The sequence below is a fragment of the Phocoena phocoena genome, chromosome 9, assembly GCF_963924675.1.
Source record: "Phocoena phocoena chromosome 9, mPhoPho1.1, whole genome shotgun sequence".
NCBI classification, from domain to species: domain Eukaryota; kingdom Metazoa; phylum Chordata; class Mammalia; order Artiodactyla; family Phocoenidae; genus Phocoena; species Phocoena phocoena.
In genome coordinates this window covers 724,349-749,603 of record NC_089227.1, presented here as the reverse complement: position 1 = coordinate 749,603, position 25,255 = coordinate 724,349, and the positions used below count along the sequence as shown (strand labels likewise).

At 44.7% G+C, this 25,255-nt stretch overlaps 1 protein-coding gene across 1 annotated transcript in view; it reads right to left on the bottom strand.

Moving 5' to 3' along the window:
* The window catches only part of LOC136128512 (ATP-binding cassette sub-family A member 13-like), a 236,572-nt gene that overhangs the window by 160,601 nt on the left and 50,716 nt on the right, over positions 1-25,255 (bottom strand). The window contains 6 exon segments of the mRNA XM_065884331.1: positions 15,536-15,667; positions 17,261-17,362; positions 19,540-19,731; positions 19,734-19,766; positions 19,769-19,910; positions 21,169-21,283. Coding sequence (XP_065740403.1) covers positions 15,536-15,667; positions 17,261-17,362; positions 19,540-19,731; positions 19,734-19,766; positions 19,769-19,910; positions 21,169-21,283 — 716 coding nt within the window.

The window sequence follows — 25,255 nt, the reverse complement described above, 5'->3', positions numbered from 1 at the left end:
CCTGGAGTCTGGAGCCCAGAGCTATGACAGAATATGTGTCTCCTGTTTAAGCTCTGCAATCTGTGTACTTTGTGATGCAGCCCTAACCAACTAGAGCAGGTGGAATATACCCCAAGATCCCACACACTAATAACCATCCCTCGGGGGATGAGGGGGAGTAGCAGGCGGGTAATTACATCACATCACAGCCGGCACTGCCCCTGCACTCTGTCCCGGACACCATCCAGGGTCCTACAACCACACGACATGGGCACACGGCTGTCTCCTCTCCTCCCCAAGCAGAAGGGGGACAGCAAGGCTGTCTGAGGACATGAGGCTGCAGAAGCCACATGGTGGGATTGGTTCAAGATGGCAGAGGAGAAGGACGTGCTCTCACTCCCTCTTGCAAAAGCACCGAAATCACAACTAACTGCTGAACAATCTTTGACAGGAAGACACTGGAACTCACCAAAAAGGATACCCCACATCCAAAGACAAAGGAGAAGCCACAATGGGACAGTAGGAGGGGCGCAATCACAATAAAATCAAATCCCATAACTGCTGGGTAGGTGACTCACAAACTGGAGAACACTTATAACACAGAAGTCCAGCCACTGGAGTGAAGGTTCTGAGCCCCATGTCAGGCTTCCCAACCTGGGGGTCCAGCAATGGGAGGAGGAAACCCTAGAGAATCAGACTTTGAAGGCTAGCAGTATTTGATTGCAGGACTTTGACAGGACTTTGAGAAACAGAGACTCCACTCTTGGAGGGCACACACAAAGTAGTGCACGCATCGGGACCCAGGGGAAGGAGAAGAGACCCCATTGAAGACTGAACCAGACCCACCTGCTAGTGTTGGAGAGTCTGCTGCAGAGGCAGGGGGCGGCTGTGGCTCACCACGGGGACAAGGACACTGGCAGCAGAAGTTCTCAGAAGTACTCCTTGGGGTGAGCCTTTCCAGAGTCCGCCATTGGCCCCAACAAAGAGCCCTGGTAGGCTCCAGTGTTGGGTCGCCTCAGGCCAAACAACCAACTGGGAGGGAACCCAGCCCCACCCATCAGCAGGCAAGCAAATTAAAGTTTTACTGAGCTCTGCCCACCAGAACAACAGCCAGCTCTACCCACCACCAGTCCCTCCCATCAGGAAACTTGCACAAGCCTCTGAGATAGCCTCATCCAGCAGAGGGCAGACAGCAGAAGCAAGAAGAACTACAATCCTGCAGCCTGTGGAACAAAAACCACATTCACAGAAAGACAGACAAAATAAAAAGGCAGAGGGCTATGTACCACATGAAGGAATAAGATAAAACCCCAGAAAAACAACTAAATGAAGTGGAGATAGGCAACCTTCCAGAAAAAGAATTCAAAATGATCATAGTGAAGATGATCCAGGACCTCAGAAAAAGAATGGAGGCAAAGATCAAGAAGAGCAAGAAATGTTTAACAAAGACCTAGAAGAATTCAAGAGCAAACAGAGATGAACAACACAATAACTGAACTGAAAAATACACTAGAAGGAATCAATAGCACAATAACTGAGGCAAAAGAATGGATAAGTGACCTGGAAGACAGAATGATGGAATTCACTGCTGTGGAACAGAATAAAGAAAAAAGAATGAAAAGAAATGAAGGCAGCCTAAGAGACCTCTGGGACAACATTAAATGCAACAACATTCGCATTATAGGGGTCCCAGAAGGAGAAGAGAGACAGAAAGGACCTGAGAAAATATTTGAAGAGATTATAGTCTAAAACTTCCCTAACATGGGAAAGGAAATAGCCACCCAAGTCCAGGAAGCACTGAAAGTCCCATACAGGATAAACCCAAGGAAAAACACACCAAGATACATAGTAATCAAATTGGCAAAAATTAAAGACAAAGAAAAATTATTGAAAGCAGCAAGGGAAACATGACAAATAACACACAAGCGAACTCCCATAAGGTTAACAGCTGATTTCTCAGCAGAAACTCTACAAGCCAGAATAGAGTGGCATGACATGTTTAAAGTGATGAAAGGGAAGAACCTACAACTAAGATTACTCTACCCGGCAAGGATCTCATTCAGATTCAATGGAGAAATCAAAAGCTTTACAGACAAGTAAAAGCTAAGAGAATTCAGCACCACCAAACCAGCTCTACAACAAATGCTAAGGGAATTTCTCTAGTGGGAAACACAACAGAAGAGAAGGACCTACAAAAAGAAACCCAAAACAATTAAGAAAATCGTAATATGAACAGACATATCGATAATTACCTTAAACGTGAATGGATTAAATGCTCCAACCAAAAGACAAAGGCTCGCTGAATGGATACAGAAACAAAACCCATATATATGCTGTCTACAAGAGACCCACTTCAGACCTAGGGACACATACAGACTGAAAGTGAGGGGATGGAAAAAGATATTCCATGCAAATGGAAATCAAAAGAAAGCTGGAGTAGCAATACTCATATCAGATAAAATAGATTTTAAAATAAATAATTTTACAAGAGACAAGGACGGACACTACATAATGACCAAGGGATGAATCCAAGAAGACGACATAACAATTATAAATATATATGCACCCAACATAGGAGCACCTCAATACATAAGGCAACTGCTAACAGCTATAAAAGAGGAAATCGACAGTAGCACAATAATAATAGGGGACTTTAACACCTTACTCACACCAATGGACAGATCATCCAAACAGAAGATTAATAAGGAAACACAAGCTTTAAATGACACAACAGACCAGATAGATTTACTTGATATTTATAGGACATTCCACACAAAAACAGCAGATTACACTTCTCAAGTGTGTATGGAACATTCTCCAGGATAGATCACATCTTGAGTCACAAATCAAGCTTCAGTAAGCTTAATAAAATTGAAATCATATCAAGCATCTTTTCTGACCGCAACGCTATGAAATTACAAATTAATTACTGGGAAAAAAAGTGAAAAATATAAACACATGGAGGCTAAACAATACATTATCAAATAACCAAGAGATCACTGAAGATATCAAAGAGGAAATAAAATTCCTAGAGATAAATGACAACGAAAACACGATGACCCAAAACCTATGGGATGCCGCAAAAGCAGTTCTAAGAGGGAAGTTTATAGCTATACAAGCCAAACTCAAGAAACAAGAAAAATCTCAAATAAACAATCCAACCTTACACCTAAAGGAACTAAAGAAGAGCAAACAAAACCCAGAGTTAGCAGAAAGAAAGATCATAAAGATCAGAGCAGAAATAAATGAAACAGAAACAAAGAAAACAATAACAAAGATCAATAAAACTAAAAGTTGGTTCTTTGAGAAGATAAACAAAATTGATAAACCATTAGCCAGACTCATCAAGAAAAAGAGGGAGAGGACTCAAATCAATAAAATTAGAAATGAAAAGGGAGAAGTTACAACAGACACCGCAGAAATACTACAAGCAACTCTATGCCAATGAAATGAACAACCTGGAAGAAATGGACAAATTCTTAAAAAGGTATAACCTTCCAAGACTGAACCAGGAAGAAATAGAAAATATGAACAGACCAATCACAGGTAATGAAATTGAAACAGTGATTAAAAATCTTCCAACAAACAAAAGTCCAGGACAAGATGGCTTCACAGGTGAATTCTATCAAACACTTAGCGAAGACCCATCCTTCTCGAAGTCTTCCAAAAAGTTGCAGAGGAAGGAACACTCCCAAACTCATTCTATGAGGCCATCATCACCCTGATACCAAAAGAGACAACGATGTCATAAAGAAGGAAAACTACAGCCAGTATCACTGATGATCATAGATGCAAAAATACTCAACAAAATACTAGCAAACAGAATCCAAAAACACATTAAAAGGATCATACACCATGATCAAGTGAGATTTATCCCAGGGATGCAAGGATTCTTCAATATACACAAATAAATCAATGTGAAGCATAAAAACCATATGGTCATCTCAATAGATGCAGAAAAAGCTTATGACAAAATTCAACACCGATTTACGATAAAAACTCTCCAGAAAGTGGGCATAGAGGGAGCCTATCTAAACATAATAAAGGCCATATACGACAAACTCACAGCAAACATCATTCTCAATGGTGAAAAACTGAAAGCATTTCCTCTAAGATGAGGAACAAGAAAAGGATGTCCACTCTCACCACTATTATTCAACATAGTTTTGGAAGTCTTAGCCATGGCAATCATAGAAGAAAAAGAAATAAAAGGAATACACATTGCATAAGAAGAAGTAAAACTGCTACTGTTTGCAGATGATATACTATACATAGAGAATCCTAAAGATACTACCAGAAAACTACTATAGCTAATCAATGAATTTGGTAAAGTTGCAGGATACAAAATTAATACACAGAAATCTCTTGCATTCCTATACACTAGCAACGAAAAGTCTGAAAGAGAAATTAAGGAAACACCCCGATATACCATTACAACAAAAAGAATAAAATACCTAAGAATAAACCTACCCAGGGAGACAAAAGATCTGTATGCAGAAAACTATAAGACACTGATGAAAGAAATTAAATATGATAGCAACAGATGGAGAGATATACCATTCTTGGATTGGAAGAATCAATGTTGTGAAAATGACTGTACTACAGAAAGCAATCTACAGATTCAATACAAACCCTATCAAATTACCGATGGCATTTTTTACAGAACTAGAACAAAATATCTTAAAATTTGTATGGAGACACAAAAGACCCAGAATAGTGAAAGCAGCCTTGAGGGAAAAAAATGGAGCTGGAGGAATCAGACTCCCAGACTTCGGAGTATACTACAAAGCCAGAGTAATCAAGACAACATGGTACTGGCACAAAAACAGAAATATAGTTCAATCTAACAGGACAGAAAGCCCAGAGATAAACTCACGCACCTATGGTCAACTAATCTATGACAAAGGAGGCAAGGATATACAATGGAGAAAAGACTGTCTCTTCAATAAGTGGTGCTGGGAAAACTGGACAGCTACATGTAAAAGAATGAAATCAGAACACTCCCTAATACCATACACAAAAATTAACTCAAAATGGATTAAAGACCTAAATGTAAGACCGGACACTGTAAAACTCTTAGAGGAAAACATAGGAAGAACACTCTTTGACATAAATCACAGCAAGATCTTTTTTGATCCACCTCCTAGAGTAATGGAAATAAAAACAAAAATAAACAAATGGGACCTAATGAAACTTAAAATCTTTTGCAAAGCAAAGGAAACTACAAACAAGACGAAATGACAACCCTCAGAATGGGAGAAAATATTTGCAAATGAATGAATGGACAAAGGATTAATCTCCAAAATATACAAACAGCTCATGCAGCTCAATATTTAAAAAACAGACAACCCAATCAAAAAATGGGCAGAAGACCTAAATAGACATTTCTCCAAAGAAGACATACAGATGGCCAGGAAGCACATGAAAAGCTGCTCAACATCACTAATTATTAGAGAAATGCAAATCAAAACTACAATGAGGTATCACCTCACACCAGTTAAAATGGGCATCATCAGAAAATCTACCAACAACAAATGCTGGAGAGGGTGTGGAGAAAAGGCAACACTCTTGCACTGTTGGTGGGAATGTAAATTGATACAGCCAGTATGTAGAACAGTATGGAGGTTCCTTAAAAAACTAAAAATAGAACTACCATATGACCCAGCAATCCCACTACTGGGCATATACCCAGAGGAAACCATAATTCAAAAAGACACATGCACCCCAATGTTCATTGCAGCTCTATTTACAATAACCAGGTCATGGAAGCAACCTAAATGCCCATCGACAGACGAATGGATAAAGAAGATGTGGTACATATGTAAAATGGAATATATATATGTACTCACTAAATATATATATTTTAGTCAGCCATATAAAAGGAATGAAATTGGGTATTTGTAGAGATGTGGATGGATCTAGAGACTCGTACAGAGCGAAGTAAGTCAGAAAGAGAAAAACAAATATCGTATGTTAACACATATATGTGGAACCTAGAAAAATGGCACAGATGAACCAGTTTGCAGGGCAGAAATTGATACACAGATGTAGAGAACAAACGTACAGACACCAAGGGGCGAAAGCGGGGGTGGGGGGTGGGGGTGGGGGTGTAATGAGTTGGCGATTGGGATTGACATGTATACACTGATACGTATAAAATGGATGGCTAATAAGAAGCTGCTGTATAAAAAAATAAATGAAATTTAAAATTTTTTTAAAACGGCATTGGCGACTTAGAGTGGCAAATTAACATCAATAATATAGATTATGATGCCAAATCCTCTCAGCTTCTATCGAAAAGCAATTATATTAAAATGTTCTACTCTCCTAAATGTTTTAGGCCTTATATTACTGAGGTTTTGTGTATTTAAAATCTAAATCAAGAAAAGTATTTTGGAATGTCCTATTTCATTGGGTGGAACGCAATCCTTCGGGCCAAACGAAAGGCAAGGCACTGTAGCCGGTAAGAGCATTGGCTATGTGCCAGACTAAGTCTGAATCTCAGTTCTGCCATTTAAGTTTTAAATAACCTCTCTGTGTCTCAGTTATCTTATCGTAAAAATGGAGATGATAATGAGCATTAAGTACCTAAATGAGTTGATATTTACCAGACAAAGCAAATACTGTAAGCGATCGCTCTCATTTTTATTAATAAAATTATTGCTGCTAAAAAAAAAAAAAAAAAAAAAAAAAAAAAAGCCACTCGGGGAACCTCCGGGCGGCCTCTGGTGGCACCTGCCCACCTGCACACAGGCTGCTGCCGCTTCAAGTCAGCAGGGAGCCTCGCCTGCCTCAGCTCCTGGGCCCCACTCTCTTCAACCACCCAGTGGGAGCGAGAGTCAGGTCCTGGACACTCGTGTGAATGATGCGTTTGCGGAAACAGAAGGAGAGGATGAGCAGCGAACGCATCAGGAGACCCGGTCTACGGGGCCGGCGGCGCCTTCTGGAAGCGGTTTCCTGCTGGAAGCACACCACCCCCACCCCCGCTTCCCACCCCGGCTGAGCGATCGCCGGAGACAACCCGGCCAGTGGGAGGGGCACCGCCTGGTAGAAGAGCAGGCGGGGTCAGACGCTGGGGATGGAGTAGACTGTGGATCAGCAGAGGCGGGGAGGCCCCCAGAGGCCTGGCGAGCGCTGGGGGACGCTGGGTGGACCAGGTCTGGTGCGCGAGGCCCGGGCCAGGGTCCCGGCTGCAGGCCATGCCGAGTTAGAAAACCAGGTTAGAGATAAACTGAATATTAATGGTCTGCCCGGACTTTTAAATGCTCCTAATTAACCTATTAATCTAAGCGGATGGGGAGCTGCCGAGTCCCAGTTGGCACAGAGGCCACTCGGCGCTCCTCCACCCTGGGCTTTTGCTCCTAAAGTCACGCCTCATTTCTGGGCACCTGCTCGCGTTACCAAGTGTTGCGGGAACTTTAACGCATGCCAAGGCCCTCAGTTCCTCCCGAGCTCTGCTGCCCGAGGGGGGACACCGGAGCCCAGGGAGCCGGGAGGCTGATCAGCGCTGCCCCCAAGCGGACGGTGGCGAAGGAAGAAGCCGGGGATGTTGGACGGATAGGGCAGAATCCGATCCCACTGGAGGCATATAAAGAGAGTTTATGAAACAAAACTCCCGACTCCGGGAGGACCAGATGCTTGCTCCTGAGCTGAGTGAAGTGCACGGCCCTGCAGGGGACACTGAGCCTGCAGGCAGGGCGAACATGTGATGTATGACACTGGGTCTGCAGGGCGCCCCCATCTGACACTGAGCCTGGGAAACACTGGGCTGCGTTCCTAGACCATCGCTTCAACAAAAAGACAAGGGAATGCAGAGAAAGCACCGGTGTGGCGGTGTATATACCTGTGTGAGTGTGTGAGAGAGACAGGAAGTTCCCACCCTGCCCCCAACCTGGGGAGACCCTCCTACCCGGGGAGACCCTTATACGGTGACTGTCCTGATCCCCAAGTGGCTAGGAGCCCCCAGGGCTGTCTTGGACCCGTGGGAAGGGGGGCTTTGGGTGGGCAGCGTGAACGAGTAGTTTTAAACGTAGACTTTATTATTATTCAGGCAAATGAGGCCAGCAGAGTCTCTGGTTGGCACAGTTCTCAAGAGGAGGGGATGTCCCTCACCCTGCAGGGCCTCACAGGGAAGCAGCAGGGTCAGTCGGGGGGCAGAGGAAGCCAGGGAAATCGTGGGCAACAGCCTCTATTGTGGTTTCCGTGGCAGCAAAGTGCAAGCAGGCTTAGGACCGGCCAGTTTGAGTAATGCCCGTGGGCTCTGGGCACAGGGCTGCCCCGGTCGCCTGGCCCTGGCCTGGGTGAGGAGAGCAGGGGACAGTGGCCTGAGTGTGGGAACCTGCAGCGGAGGCTGTCTTGAGTGTGAAAGGCGTGCCCACGGGCAAAGCCTTCACTGTCTCCAGGGATTAGCTCGCCCTGGGGGGCCATCCCTCCACAGTCAGGAAGCCCAGGATGTCAGATTAGTAGAAACACAGAAAATGAAAAGGTCTGATGAGTGACTAAGGGCTGCACAAATCCCCTCCAGTGGGCAGGCATGTGGGAAGGGAGGAGTCCCACAAGGCGCAGAACCCAACCCAGCAAAGACCTGTCCTTGGCCTGCATCCTGTGAGACCACCGCACACACTAGCGCAAGGGACAAGCTCTTATGGTCACGTGAGTGCAGGACACATAAACCCAAAGTTCCTGGGCAGTTCCATTATACACTGAATTTTCCAGGAATGCAACCACTTTAAAACCCAGTGAAAGATTATTTGATGGGGAAGTTGTTCATCATTTCAGAAAACCTCATCCCATCATGGGTGTGATGCCAGCTCGCTGTCTGAGTCTGTGGTTCAGCACAGCTGTGGCTACGGCATAGCCCGTGACCCACGGATACATGTTAGAGCTGAGACGCTTCCAACAAACGTGGAACCAAATGCTCTTAAAGTTAGCATAGTTTCATGAATGCGCTAAATTTTACTAATAAAGGTTTTCTGAAAACTATTTTACGTTGCTGTCATTATATATATATATAAGCATTATAGCACAATAAGAAATCCATTGTATAAAAATTACACATTCAAATGATTCATAGGGAGGCTTCCTGTTAGATTTCAATCCTGTTCTGATGCTGTTCCCAGGGATCTCCCTGTGTCTTCTCCATGAACCCTCTTTATTACTGTTCTTTCGTCCAGTCTACCCTCCATTTCCTGACACTGACTACAGAATATGATAACCAAAGTCTAAAAATCTAGAGTCTGAATGGAGGCCCTGACATGGGGTGGAATTGTAAGACGGATGTATCTGCCGTTTCATCATTATCAGCCCCCTGAGATGACATGGGATCATCTGATCGCACACTTTTAAATAAGACCCAGATCACTTACCAAATATTCTTTCATCCGGTCCATTTGTGTCTAATTTTTCCTACTTTAATTAAAGTTATTTCCATCTTTTTTATCATATACAAGTGAGTCTTATCTGTCATTACTTACCTGAGTATTAGCTTTATTCTACTCTCTATCTTTATCTCCTCTGTTTCTTTTACTTTTAGTACCAAATGCTTTCTGATCATTTTTTTAAATTTATTTATTTATTTATTTTTGGCTGTGTTGGGTCTTCGTTTCTGTGCGAGGGCTTTCTCTAGTTGCAGCGAGCGGGGGCCACTCTTCATCGCAGTGCAGGCCTCTCACTGTCGCGGCCTCTCTTGTTGCGGAGCACAAGCTCCAGACACGCAGGCTCAGTAGTTGTGGCTCACGGGCCCAGTTGCTCCGCGGCATGTGAGATCTTCCCAGACCAGGGCTCGAACCCATGTCCCCTGCATTAGCAGGCAGACTCTCAACCACTGCGCCACCAGGGAAGCCCTTTTATCATTTTTCTTCCCTTAAACATATAAACTTACTCCGAGCATCCGAGTACCTACCTCATTTTGTGTTTTAATAAAGTCATCGCTGAGCATTGAGAATTCGTATATTATTTCATTACGAATTACTTTTTCTTTCTCTTTTATATTACAGTTAAGACATTACACTGATTTTTAAATCATCTGCAGGTATCACGTGTGCAGGTAAGCTTTATTATCTGTGAATTTCATCTCAAGACAGTCAAGGGTGTGTTACAAAATATTTGTCTTAAAAAGAGCAAACTTAGTCAGGGAGCACCTAGAAATTGTAATTACTACTTATGGATCTGAGAGCCCACCGATATTTTCTAGCAATTTTATTTTTTGTTATTATTGGCAGACTTTGTCAAAGTTGAAAATAAATACTATGTGTTATTTAAGGATATATAAATTACCAACTATAATTGTTCTTTTAACTTTTGAAACAGAAGCATCAGGAATTTCATGATTAAAAAAAGGAGAAATATTTATTGCCATCTTTGGCCGACTGTGTCTTTTTGTTTTTATACCTGTGTTACAAAGATCTCGGAGTTTTGATCTTTGATTTTGGAATAGACTCTGGCCTTCCTAACTAGCCAGTAGTTCAACCACCCAGCGTGGCCCCCAACCCGATGCCGGCAAACCCCGGACCCAACGTGGCCCTCGTGGCCTTGGTCCTTCCAAAAGATAAGCAAATTGGGCTCTTAGGTCTCCTGGCCTCTCAAGGAAGACAGCTTTCCCTTCCCTTCTGAGCCCCAAGTTGACCTGATTTACCTTTCAGAAAAAAATAAAATGCTCTCTGGGAACCGCCAGCTTGGCTGATAGTCTGCTGACTCACATGATAAGGGATGACTCAGCACTTCCTCACCAACCAGCATTCCCCCCATCGCTCAGCTTTTCTGGGCCAACTTCCCCTCCTCCATGAGCTCACCCAAGCTCACTTTTCTCCCCCTGAAACATGATCTACAAAGCGGGACTTGTGAGCACCAGACACGTCCCTCAAGAGCTCAGTCTTTTTTTTTTTAACTATCGTAAAGTATGTATCACACAAGTTACCACCTTAACCATGTTTAAGAAAACAATTCAGGAATGTGAAGTACATTCACACTGCTGTGTAACCACCTCCAGAACTGCTTTCACCTTGTACCATCTGAACACCAATCCCCACCCTCCCCTCCTCCAGCCCCTAGTGACCCCCATTCTACCTTCTGTCTCCATGAGTTGGCTACTGCAGGTATGTCACTCAGCAATCTCCAGAGAAACAGAATCAAGGAGACATATATACATACGTGTGTGTGTGTGTCCATAGACAGAAGTTTACTATGACGCATTGGGCTCATGCAATCATGGAGGCTGAGAAGTCCCACCATCAGCCATCTGCAAGCTGGAGGCCCAGGAGAGCCAGTGGTGCGGTTCTAGTCTGAACCCGAAGGCCTGAGAACCAGGGCGGGCTGCTAGTACAAGTCCTGGTCTGAGTCTGAAGGCCCAAGAACCAGGCACTTCAGCGTCCAAGGACAGGAGAAGAGAGATGCTCCAGCTTAAGCACAGGGAATATTCACCTTTCCTGTGCCTTTCTGTTCTATTCAGACCCTGGGCAGCTTGGGGGATGCCCACCCATATTGCTGAGGGGCACTCATTCTAATTTCTTCTGGAAACACCTTCACAGACATACCCAGCAACATGTCTCACTTGCTATCTGGGCGTCTTTTAGTTCAGGCAAGTTGACACATAAAATTAACCATCACACTAGGTATTTCATATAAGTAGAATCATACAGAATTTATCCCTTTGTAACTGTTTATTTCATTTAGCATATAATATCTTCAAGGTTCATTCATCTTGCAGCAAATGTCAGAATTTCCTTCTTTTTTAAGGCTGAATGACATTCCATTGCATGTATAGACCACACTTTATTTACACATTCATTCAGCGATAGACACTTGGGCTGCTTTCACGTTCTGGTCACTGTGAACAACGTTGCTATGCACGTGGGTGCCCCAATATCTCTCTGAGACCCTGCTTTCAATTCTTCCGGGCTCAGTGCTTTGGGTGTTTGCTGCTCTTGCAAGAAGCCTCTTCTGATGGCAGCATCTCTCTGGTCTGTCCTGCCCCTGAGCTTTCTCCACCAACTCCCAGACCCTGGTCTCCAGGGCATCTTCTGGAAAGTCGTGGTCACATCACCTCTCCACCCTGCACCCATTCATCAAACCTCCCCTCCCTCGAGGCAGTGCTTGGGGAACTGGACACAGCCTATGGCTAGATGATTGGTTCCCAGTGTCCAGAGTTGCCAGACGCAGCAAAACTTGGAAAATTAGTGAAAACCTCATTCTGAGGAGATCCGGAGGTCCAAACAAGAAGGACCACATCTCTCTACAAGCCCAACATGCAAACTCATCACTGGAGCAGGAAGCAGAGCCAGGAGGTGGCGGGACGGGCACAGACCGGGATGAGGGGAGAGGGGGAACACACACGTGAGTTCTCAGGAGCCGGGCGGGAGCGCCGAGCAGACAGGACCAGCTCAAAACCGGAGGATCTCAGCGCACATGCGCGGTCCATCTCGCCTCCAGGGCACATCGTCACCTTTCGAAAGATACCTGCTCGCAGCACGTCCACATTTCACTCAAGGGTCTGTTCTTTCAGTTCCTCCGGGAAGACAGAACCAAGCCTCTCACACTTTTTAAAGGAAGAGTGGGAAGAAAGAGCATTTCATCGACAAAACCGCTGAAGTAAACTCTTTCGGCCAACACCAGGCTGCTTTGCTCCGAAAACATGTCTCTCTCTCTTCTACGCTGTTGTATGCACCACCACCCCTCCAATCTTTTCCTCTTCTTAAATTATTTAGCATTCTGAGAAAAAAAAAAAAACATATAGTCAATTTTTACAGTCTATCTCCTGTACTAGTTATTGTAATTTTTATCATAGAGAAGAAAAAATTGTCTTCTATGTATGTGCAAATTTATGCTCCTGCGTGCTCATTAAACCTTTTTATAAATTCACTAAATATAAACTTTCCTTTTTAATAAATGATTGGTTCAAGTTATTTGCTAGGATTTCCTCTGAGAATTATGTTTTTAAACTTTGACCTGAGAATTTCAATTTTCTTTCATAACTTTGCAAAGCATATTGCCATTTTTCTTTGGAAACTTTGAAATATTCATTTAAATTCTTATAATGAAAACTAGTGATTTTTATTGCTTATGTCCTTGGCATGCTGTTTTCAAAGGCCTTTCCTCTCTTTAAAATCATACTTTTCCTATTTCTTCATTATTTTTAATGCTACTTATTTTGATGAATTTATGAATGAGCAAAACATTTTCTCCCTAATAGACTGACTGTATTACGTATCTTTTCTCCTCGATTAAAAATACCAACTTTGATTCAAGGTCAGCACCACGGGGGGATGATATGCTCCCTCTGTCCACCCCCTTCAATGTGCAATTCGTAAAACACCCACGACTCAGCAAAGGTTCTTCTGCCCAGTACACCAGGACCCTGGAGAGACCCTCACACCTGCCTGTCTGAAGGTATAGAGGAGGCGGGGCCTGCGAACCTCGTCCCCACTGGGGCCACAACAGCTGAGCCCACAGCCCGGAGAACCACTGCACCTGGGAGGTGGGGCACAGGATCCCAGGCTCGCAGCACAGAGGCACCCACAGCCACAGAACGGCACCGACAGCCCCGGGCCCTTCAGCCACGGTGGCACCCATGACTCCAGCCGCCCCATCTGACAACCCCAGACCTGGGGGAGACATCTGCCACCCAGGCCCCTCCCTCCCCCCCCCCCCACCTCGCCATGGCAGGCCACCTGGGATGCAGGGGAGGCATCCTCCAACCTGGTGCCCCCCAGTGGCAATGCCAGTGGCAGAAGGAACCAGGACTCCAGAGACGCAAAGAGCAGGAACAAGGGCAGTGGGGACACCTCTGGCAGAGGCCGTGGACGGGTGGGAAGTTCTGAGTCTCAAATGCAGCCGGGGGCTGCTCAGATAAGAGAAACCAAAAACTTGAGCTACAGCACCACCTACTGAAAAAACAAAAAAGGGCCTCTAATCACCAAGCTGTTGAACTGTTAGAATCAAAGTTTAAAAATGCTTTACCAAAATAAAAAAGGTGTTCGCTACTTCAAGTGTGCCAGCAGAGAAGAAATTCATCCAGCTCCACAAAAAACCATAACATGACAGCACAGAGAGAAAGGTGACAATTCTCCAGAAACCAAACTTAAAGTCACAGAAGTTTGTGATCTGATAGAGAATTCAAAATAGCTGTCAAGAAGAAACTCCACAAGCTGTAAGAAGACTCAGAAAGGCAGTTTAATGAGCTCAGGAATAAAATTAATGAACAGAAGTAATACTTCGCCAAAGAGACTGAAACTCTAAAAAAGAACCAAACAGAAATTCTGAAGCTGAGGAACTCAATAAATGCGAGGAAGAATGCAATAGAAAGCTCTGGAAATAGAGCATATGGAAGAATTACTGAGCCCAAAGATAAAAATCTAGAAATGATTCAGGTAGAAGAGGAGAGGGAACTAAGATTCTTTAAAAAATAAAAAAATTCAGGACTTCCCTGGCGGTCCAATGGCTAAGACTCCTCACTTCCACTGCAGGGGGGGCGGGTTCAATCCCTGGTGGGAGAACTAAGATCCCACATGCCATGTGGCACGGTTAAAAAAATAATAATAATGATAAAGTAAAAATTAAAAACAATTCTACAAGAACAAGGCCCTTCACCACCTCCACACAGGACGCCACTGACGCTCTGGTTTGGAGGGGCTGCCGACCCCCACCACCCCCCCACTCAGCTGCCTCGTTCCCAGCCCAGCTTCCCTCCAGGTTCTGCCACCCGCTGACCTGGCTGAGAATGAGGTCCTTTCATTCCTGCTGCATGGCACTCTCTGAACCCCTGACCTCGATCTCCAGGGGCCCAGACTCTCCTGCCCTCACCTCCTCACCCCCGGGTTCCTCAGACACAGGATCTGGGGAATCAGGGTGTCTGCTGTTCCGTCTTCAGGAGGCCCCTGCTGGGGAGCTGCGTGGTGAGCTCAGTAGGCCCCTCCAGCACCTGTCCTCACAGGGTCGGTGCTGTCAGGATTCAGAAGCACCACCTTTTCCTCAAGCATCCACAGCTCCCTTTAAAACACGGCCTGGGCTTCCCTGGTGGTGCAGTGGTTAAGAGTCCTCCTGCCAGTGCAGGGGACACAGGTTCGAGACCTGGTCCGGGAAGATCCCACATGCCGTGGAGCAACTAAGCCCATGCGCCACAACTACTGAGCCTGTGCTCTAGAGCTCGTGAGCCACAACTACTGAGCTCACATGCCACAACTACTGAGGCTGTGCTCTAGGGTCTGTGTGCCGCAACTACTGAGCCCACATGCCACAACTACTGAAGCCTGCATGCCTAGAACCCGTGCTCCACAACAAGAGAAGCCACCACAATGAGAAGCCCATGCACCGCAATGAAGAGCAGCCCCCGTTCGCTGCAACTAGAGAAAGCCCGCATGCAGCAATGAAGACCCAATGCAGCCAAAAATAAATTAATTAATTAATTAAATAAATTAAAAAAAAAATAAAATAAAACACATCCTATCAACTCCCATTCTGATGTCTTATTTAAAGAATAAATAATTATCTTAATGTTCACATACATCAGTTCAAACTGTTTTTTAAGTTGATTTTGTCATCTTATAAAGTGCAGAATCCTTACCAGGAATCAAGTTGTTCAAGTACCATCCACATAAGAAGTAAAGGCCTGAATCAAACAGAATCATCCAGCAAACCCAGCCAAATGTCATGCCCACTAGGTCCAGAGACTGGTACATATTATCCCACTGAATCCCTGGAAGGAAGAGTAAGGTCAGAGTCAGAACTGCTCATCCTCTTTCAGGCAGACTTTGGTGAGGTGAATTCATCAGTTCTGGAGGCAAAGCTGAGCACAACTAAAACAAAAGGAAGGTCAAGGCCATGGGCCCTTTACCTCCTGTGAAATGGTAGCTTCATCTCACCCTGATTCAGGGACAGCAGGTGGGTGACCATTATCAATGCCTGAATACCTAACATTTTAAAAAGTTTAAAGTTTGCCTTACTTATATCTATATACTATCTATATAGTATATATATATATATATATATATGTATATATATATGTATATATATATATGTATATATATATGTACATATATATACTATATATATTACTTGCTTAACTAAAACAATCTATATTTAGGGAAAATAAGCATGTTTTAAAAAAAGATGACGGCTCCTTGAGAACCCAAACTCTAAATTATACTATTCTTCTCGCTCTTGGAAAACATATAAACAGGATATATAGGATCTGCCATAGGAAAGAATCATTCTCTTATTACAATATGTTTGCAAGTTATTGCTGGATTAAAATATAATTTGTTTTAAGAAAAATATTCATCTTTCTCAATTTTCCTATGGTACTAACCTAGAACTCGATAAAATAAATGTTTTAACATTGTGTACTTGTTGGAATTTGGTCCAAAATATTCAAAGACTCTAACAGTGACCATTTTTCTGCCATATCCTTATGATCCAATTTTGTTTAAAAATCAGTTTGAAGAATTCAGGATAGGTCATTTCAGGATTACTCATCTGTTTTAATACATTTTTAGTGTAGTATCGTTCAGAACAGTTCAACATGTTTTACAGAAAAGTCGGAGAATTTCAGGACTGGCACAGATTAATGAGCTAATGTAATGCTATCTGGAGTTCAGTTTCATATGTGGCATGTATTTTCCCTGTGTTTTCAAAAACACACCACAAAAAGCTATATAAACATCTAAGAAATATGTGTCTGTTCTGGTCTAGGGTTTTAGTTGACAAAATCTCAATATAAGTGAAAAACGTTGCCAACGAATTTTTGTTTTAATTATCGTAGGCTGAATTAATAGGAATAAAATACAGAGAAAAGAGGAGAGATAATTGCTCTATGCTGGTTAGATCTCCTTCTGGATCATGGCTTCAAGAAGGATCCAGAAACCCTGGAGGTATATAAACAGCTGTCATGTGAAAGAGGTGGTTAGAAAGAGAAACCAGGAACAGTGGGCAGGAAATCCAGAAAGACAGACTGCAGCTCAATAACTGTCTAAGAGACGAGACCCTGCACGGCCTGTTCAGGGGAGAATTCCGAGGGTCACTAATTGACCAAGTGTGTTTCAGGGGTGTCACGGGGTAGCCCCAGGCACTGGCTCAGCGGCCAACCTGGAGCACAGGAGGCCAGGACTGTCCTTGTTCCTAAAACCAGGGTAACTGGATGGAGGGAGGGGTTTACATCAGCTAAACCAACGCAAGGATCTCCTTCCAAACCTTCCGCTTTGTAACTAATGCTCTCTACTGTATCGCCTGCAACACGATAACTAAATTTCCAAAAACCTGAGTCACATTTTTAAAATCTGCATCTTCTTACCTGCCTCTTGCCCTTCCAGGAATGTAACCAAAAGTACTCCTTGTCTAAAGGCAGCTGTGGAGAGGAGGTACTGCTTGCAGATGGAGGGGGAGAAGAGAAAAACTGCAAGTTAGTGCCCGATTGGGCCACAGGAAGTCCACAGCCCTAAGTTCAAATAACGAAACCACAGCACATTCAGGCTCTTAATGATGCCAAACCATCGCTCCAGGCGGCCACTCCACATCTGAGCCCAAGACTGGGCCGCGCATCAGCCTGTTCCGAAAAGCATAATAACAAGACAGTTTTTAATGTTAAAAGGAATTATCGCTCTTTACTGCAGTGCTTGAAGTGTGGTAAATCCAATGCACCGTACACGGAAAGGTATAACACAAAACAGTGGCGAATGGAATAGAGCAATTTCCTATGTATTTTTATTAAGTGAACGCCCTGGAGCACACTGCAGGCAGACTGATGGAGACTGCACACGAGAAGAGGGCGCACTGGAGGAAAATGTGATTTCATTTCCAGCAGCGAGGTCTGGTGTTTAAAAAAAAGGAAGCTCATTGGAAAAGTGTCTTACGTTTAAAAATGTAATGTACCAGAGTTAGATCCTTTGTTTGCTAGAAACCATTTCAACATGTAAAAAGGAAATCAGACTTTGTAGACATAAAACCTTAAATCTAAGGATTGAAATAAAAAACAAAAAATACCTGTTGAAATTCAGGCCGGGTGGTCAGTGGCTCTTTTTCTGTATGTAAGGAATACCTGGTAGGGGCACTGAGTGGTCCCAGTTGTTTTCATTATTCTGAAAACAACCAATTAGCACACAAAATTACTGACTACCGGTGTGACATAAACTAACCCCAACTGGATAACATACTGATGAATACCATGCAAATCTAGGCATACGAGTCGAGCCGTGCAAACCAGGGCGGACTGAAGGGTTTACTGGTGCTGGAGAAGAGTTAATTTGGCTTTCATGGAAGCATTTTACCCCGAGGCCCGAAATGAGCAGAGACCTTCACCCCACCCACAGCGGTGAGGCTGGCTGGCCCAGGACGGGTGACCTCTGAAGGCCTCAGGGGCCCCCTGGCAACCCTGGGCAGCTTTGTTCTAATAACTGAGGTATAGGTGTTAGTCCAAGTGAACAGCATCGTGATTCGATGTTTTAATAGATTATCTTCCACATAAAGTTACAATAAAACAGGGGCTATATTCCCTGCCCTGCACGCCACATCCTCGGAACACTTATTTCATACCTAGTACTTTGCACCTCTCACTCCCTACCCTATCGTGCCCCTCCCTCCACCCCTCCCTCGTACCCACTAGTTTGCTCTCTGTATCTGTGAGTCGGCTTCTGTTTTGTTATATTCGGTCGTCTGCTGGATATTTTAGATTCCGCCTTTGAGTGAAAACATACAGCGACTGTCTCTCTCTCTCTGACTTCTCCCACCTGGTCCCACCCCAGATTCTCCCTCAGGGACTCCAATCACACTCCCCGCAGGGTGCCATGAGGACGTGCCCTGCCCTTGAGCTCAGGGATGTTTACGTGATGACAGGGCTGTGACGCAGGCCCTGAGACATGGCTCCACCATCCCTTCCAATGTACTGTGTGTCCCTGCTGTGTGTCCCAGTGCTGTGTACTATGTCCCTGCTGTGTGTCCCAGTACTGTGTACTGTGTTCCAGTGCTGTGTACTGTGTCCCTGCTGTGTGACCCAGTGCTGGCCCTACTGCGTGTCCCAGTGCTGACCCTACTGTGTGCCAGTGTTGGGTACTGTGTCCCTACTGGGCGTCCTAGTGCTGTGTACTGTGTGTCCCTATTGTGTGTCCCAGTGCTGTGTACTGTGTGACCCTACTGTGTGTTGGCACTGAGCTCACCAGGTAACAGTCACCAAGAATGGATGAGTTTCTGTCTTCTACGTATTTATAGCACAGACTTGGACATATTCTAATGCTTTTGGGGAGGTACATTCTAAATGGATAGGTGACTCTGACACTGCCAACGGAGAGATCTTTCCAGCTAATGTGATGTAATTTGTGATGCTTATTTTTTACTTCTAAAATAGCTTTGGAGACCTGTTTCCTTCCATGTGTGAAACAAAGAGAAACTGAAGTCATGCGCTTCCTTTAGGGCGCTCCCGATTTCTCCAAGTCTTCAGAGGAGAGTCCCTATTCCATGAAAAACACGTTTTTCATGGGCCGCCCCTCAGCAAACCCTCCGTGGTGTCAGTAAGCCCACCACCGCGAGGCTGCAGCTGAGGGTGGGCACACACCGGCGAGGTGGGGAAGCCCCACACACCCGACAGTGATGCACTGAAACGTGCCGCGGGGTACACGGCAGCCTCGTTCTGCAGTTTCACAAAACAACGCACCAACGAGGGAGGCCTGCAGGCCGGCAAGATGTAGGGCCGGAAGCTGGCCGCGTAGGGCAGGCTGCTGCGCAGGGCGGCTGAGCTCGCCCGGCCGAAGGATGCGCTCAGGAGGTAGCTGACACGGACACCCCGGAGTCCAGGAGGAAGAGGATGCCATCCAGGTGCTGCTGGAGGTGAAGACGCCGCTGACCCCGAGGACGAGGGCCAGGGCGGCGCGGCTCACCGTCAGTTTGGCTCCGTGCTCCGGGAGCCGGGCCAGCAAGTGGACGGCGGGGGACAGGCCCATCATCTTCACATACTGTCCACACAGGGAGGACCGGTCATCACGGGGTTGAGAGAGGACAGGGCAGGTGCGGCCGGGGGGACAGTCGAGCCAGGGCTCATCCCTCCCTGTGGCCGCCAGTGTGGAAACACGGCCTCGGAGACGCCACGCTGGACGCTTCCTCCAGAGTCAGTCATTGATGCGAATGAACCCCCTGCAGAGCAGGTCGCTGGCCATGAGGAGGGGAAGAAGGGGGACGAGGTGGCCTGAGAACAACCTCACAGCTGTGAGAAGGCAGCTGCGAAGGGGAGTAGACCCCAGACCCCAGCCTGACCGGCCGCAGTCTCGCTACATTTCCTGGTTTATAGAGCTTTTGTCGGTTTTGTTCCCTCTTTTTTTTTGTCATTTGGTTTGTGTTGGTTTTGTTTAATAACAACAAAGAGAAAAATGAAGGGGGAAACACTGGGCCTTAAGCTCTTCACTTCGGGGGTGACTGCTCAGGTTCTAGAATGTGTTTTGCAAAGTAATTCAGTTTGAAGTAATAACACTAAAATTAATCCATCCACTGAAATGACCGCTTGCTCACCTATAACATGGTGATACACCAGGGTGTAGGGCTGGTTACTTGGCAGTGAGAGCAATTCATATGCACGCCCCACGCTGGTGGCCCCGGGCAGGGAGCTCAGGACCACCAACGCCCAGTCCCAGGCCTTACACCTGGGGCCCAGCTGGATGGGGAAGAAACACAGAAATCCAGGAATGCGTTCGTGCTACACAGGTGAACACCACGCTGTACAACAGTGCAACTCTAGTCGAAACTGAGTGACTCTCTGCACTTGTCCTTTGCTTTAATAAATGAGTGGATACCATGTGCCGGCGTGTCTGCCTGGCTGAACGGGAAGACAGGTCTTTACCAGGCGCTTTTATGAACTTTCATTCTTAAAAGCAGTTTTGATAGTTTCAAGTTTTAACAACACTGGGACAAAAACAGCAAAGCTGTACATAAAGAATTCCAGCCGTAAACAAAGACAGGAATTCTGTCCATGTGTTTGTCTGGGTCACGTAAACACTGCTGAGTGAGGGACTCTCGTGGGCCCGTCCTCAGCCTCCTTTCCTGTCCTGGACGGACTAGACGTGTCACCTGTGCAGCTCTGCCAGGGCCCTGGGCTTCCGTGCAGAGCGAGTCTCCTGGGACGGCGGGACCCAACCAAGCGCACGCGGCATCCCGTCCGTGACGGGGCAGCCGTCAACCCCCAACCCCCCAACGCCCCCTCCCGTCCCCCAGGCTGTTCACCTCCTCCAGCTGGATCTCCCGCTCGTAAAGCAGCCTGCGGACCACGCTGGCCACGGACACCATCCACGTGAGCACCGCTATCAGCGGGAAGAAGGAGCCGACGCTGTTCAAGAACCTGTGGGGACAGTGCGGTCAGCATCCACCGCGGCCCTAAGATGCTCGCGGTGAGTCCTGCTCCCACGCTTCGTCCCGCTGTCCTTACGGCCCCAGGGCTCGCTCAGGACCAAGACCTGTCTGACCCTGTGCCTGGAGCAGAACCGCTGTCGGGCGTCCTGATTTATAGGTGTGCAAACTCACAGAGCACGAGGAAACTTTACAGATGCAGAGGACCTCCTCTATGTCTGTAAAGGAGAGAGTCATGAGGGGCCTGGTATCGCATGAACCCGACTCTGGGGTCCTTGGAGCAACCACCCCGGACCCAGAGAATCTGGACGCTCTGCACATACCTGTCTGAGTGAGGCCATTTAGTACAAATTAAAGACAATAAGAAACTACAGAAGAGAACTCACAGTACATGGTGTATAGCTCAGGCCTTTCCTAATCTGCTCCTGGAAACGAGTCCAAATCAACAAGAGAAGGAAAAACTGCCATTGCAATTCTGATACGTGTTTGGGGAGCGATGGCCAAATATTTGAGAAAGCTGCTAAAAATAATCAAGCTCATATAGGAGTCACACAAAAAAGTAGAGACGAGAGGCGTCAGCAGCAAAACCCCACCCTCTGGAGGTCTAGAATGTGCCATCAAAACTATACTTAAGTAAGTAGTCACAAAAGTGATTCTTTCTGTTCTAGAAGGAATATCTCTATGTTCCTGTATCTCCTATGTCTCTGTTATGGACTGAATGTGTCACCCCCAAATTTGTATGTTGAAACCCTAGCCCCCCAAAGTGATGGTATCTGGAGGTGGGGCCTTTGGGGGATGATTAGGTTGTGATGAGGTGATGAGGATGGGGTCCCAGGATGACGCTGGCGTCCTCAGAAGCAGAGGAAGACAGACCAGAGAGCTGTCACTCTCTCCAGCCTCTGAGGACACAGCAGGAAGTCTTCACACCTGAGAAAGGGCCCTCGTTATAAACCAAACCTACTAGCCCCTGGACCTCTGGAACAGTGAGAAATAAACGTCTGTTGTTTAAAAAAAAACACTACACTTCCTAAAGCCCAGGGGCACTCTAGGGGCACAGTACAGAGAATAGCAGGTGTTAAGTGGGTGTCCACTGCCTGTTAAACTGGGTGGTGTCAGGAGCCACTCCCACCTAGAGAGGGTCTCCAGGGAGACAGAGGAGGAGGGTTATGTTCAGAGTATGTGTATTTGCAGGAAGCACTCAGTCTTCGTGGCCGTGGGAGAGAGCCTTTGAGCTCTGGGGGCATTCATGTCCCTGGTCCTCACCACTGGCTGGAGCCCCTTGCAAACAACTGGCCAGGAAGACCCGAGTCATTCAAGATGAGTAACAACGGCAACAGAAATCTAGCACAACAGCCACATGAGAAATAAAAGTAGGTTGAGAGTCTCAGAATTATTAACAAATGAAGAACACATGCCAAAACGATGGTGACATGAAGCAGATGAAAATAGCCAACATCTCTGCCACCAGTTTAAAACTATTTACTAAGGCAATCCCCTATAAAAACACCATACCACAGGAGTGTTATGGTTCAGTGATGAGATGCTGAGGTGGCAGGAAGACACAGAATGTGAGCTGGAAGAGGCTGGGGAGAAACAGAAGGTGGAAGATAGCCGCCAGATGGGTAGAGACAGGATGAGGGGCACAACAACGGCAAACGACACTGCACACACCCAGTGAGAGCCATAAAACACACGTGAGAACGCAGCTGAAGGGACAGAAAGAAAGAAGGAGCTTAATAGAATTAAGGGGATTTTGTTGATAAGAAACACAGGGGGGAAGTCATGCAACTGGATTCCCTTAAGAAGAAAAACCAAATACTGCAAGAGAATAAATTGTAATGCTAGAACACACCAAGAGTTTCCATTAAAAAAAAAAAAAAAAAAAAAGCTTAAGTCTTACACATTGAAAGAACTCATCCTGTGCCTTGGAAAACTGTTCTAGAATGGTCAACAATTAAGTGTATCCTAGTAAATTATTGAATTTTCAAGTTATTAGCAATTTGTCAAAATTACCAAGTCAGATAAAAGAGTGAAAATATCAAGGTGGCCTCAGATTTCTTTATAATAACCTGAAAGCCAAAGATAATGGAGCTATTTCTACAAGATACTCAAGGAAAGAGTGAGCCCAGGATTTCATGTCCAGCCAAGCTGTCTTTCAAATATAAATGCTGCGAAGAATTTTAAGTATGTAAGAACTCGGGTTAAATTGTCTCATGAGATCTTCTTAAGGAAATTACTAGAAGACAAACCAGCCCACAGAGGGGTGACTGGTAAATCACAGTGAAAGAATAATGGTAAGAAGTGGATTTACTTCCAGTAAAAATAAGACTAAAACAAGAATGAAAAATAAGATGACAAGACATATTGGAAATGTTTTGTTCCCTGAAATGTAAAAATGATACAACAAACAAAAATTGGAAGGTTGGGGAAATTCTTCAAAGAGGAAGAATGAGTTGGTAAATGCCAAAATCAAAGGCTTTTTAACGCTGACAAATGTAGGATATAAGTATAGGCATCTTTAACGTACAAAGGAGGACACTGAGATAATAATGTTAACTAAAATTGCATGATAAAAAAAGATGTGATGGAAGAAGAGAAATTACATTGTTTTTTTATTGGTCATGGTAAAAAAAAAAAAGAAAGGGTTGATATTATTTGTACAAAGTTATAACTATAAGGGAACCACTAGAACAACAGCAGAACATTCCTAAATAATGGTATAAGTATAGAAAAATATATTACATAACTAGGACCATATATACCTGAAATTCCATTTCATACTGTTAAACAGCTAACCTCCCCTGTGTATGAAGCTATGTGATGCACACAAGAGACGCCCCTAAAACAAGACACTTCAGAAAAGTTTAAAATGCAAGGATGGGCAAAGGCATGGCAAGCAAACTGTGAATCCAGAGAGAAGAAAGGGGGAAAAAGCAGAGGTCATTAATTTAATTTTATACAAGGTAGAATTACGTCCACAAAGCATTAAGGAAGACCCAGAACACAATTACTCATGGCTCTGCACGAAGTGACTCAGCCCCAAGATTCGAAAGGCCAACACCAGAGGCAAAAGCAAGGGGATGTCCCAGTAACAGGAGACTACAGTTTATCTACCTTAGCTCAGCACAGATGAAGTGGACACAAATAAGGACAGAGAATTCCTAAACAACAAAGTTAATGTGGATAAATTCTGTACTATAAAAATAGGAAATCAGAAATTTCTTTTCAAGGGCCCATAAATCATTCACAAAAGTTGATTATATAATAGTTGCCTGAGAAAAATGCAATAAATTCAAAAAGTGGAAATGATAAACACAGTATTTTCTGATGGCAATGTACAAATTAGGATTTATTAGCAGTATTTGGCAATTTAGGGTATGATGCGATTTTTGGATTTTGTCAATCTGATTTTTAAAATGCTGTCACAGACTAGTTTTAATTTGAATTTTTCTTACTATAAGTAAGTTGAGTAACTTCACATGCTTAAAATTCCTGAGAATTTCCACTTGGGAATTAAAAGACACTTAAACAGCTCTTGGGTCAAGAAGACAGCAGAAACCCATATTGCAAGTGTCTAGAAAAACAATGAACTTTTAGTCATATATCAGATCCATGGGACATAGTTGAAATAATGATTGAAAAGAAAAGTCATCACCTTAGGTCACTACACACATTAAAGGAAAAAAACACTAAAAATAATGTATCAAACATGGGTCTCAGGTATCAGAGAAACAGCATAACACATTGAAGGTATATAAAAGTAAGGAAGTAATAAAAATAAAGACAGAACAAGTAAGTTAGAAAAGACAAAAAAAGAGAATTGATAAAGTCCATGTGTGGTCCTTTGAAAAAAGTATCAACAGAACAAGAAAATAATGAAACTATGTGTGCACCAAGTGAATTTTTAAAATGCAGAAGGAGGAAGCATGTTGAAGGTAGACTAACCACAGAAGGAGGGGATGAG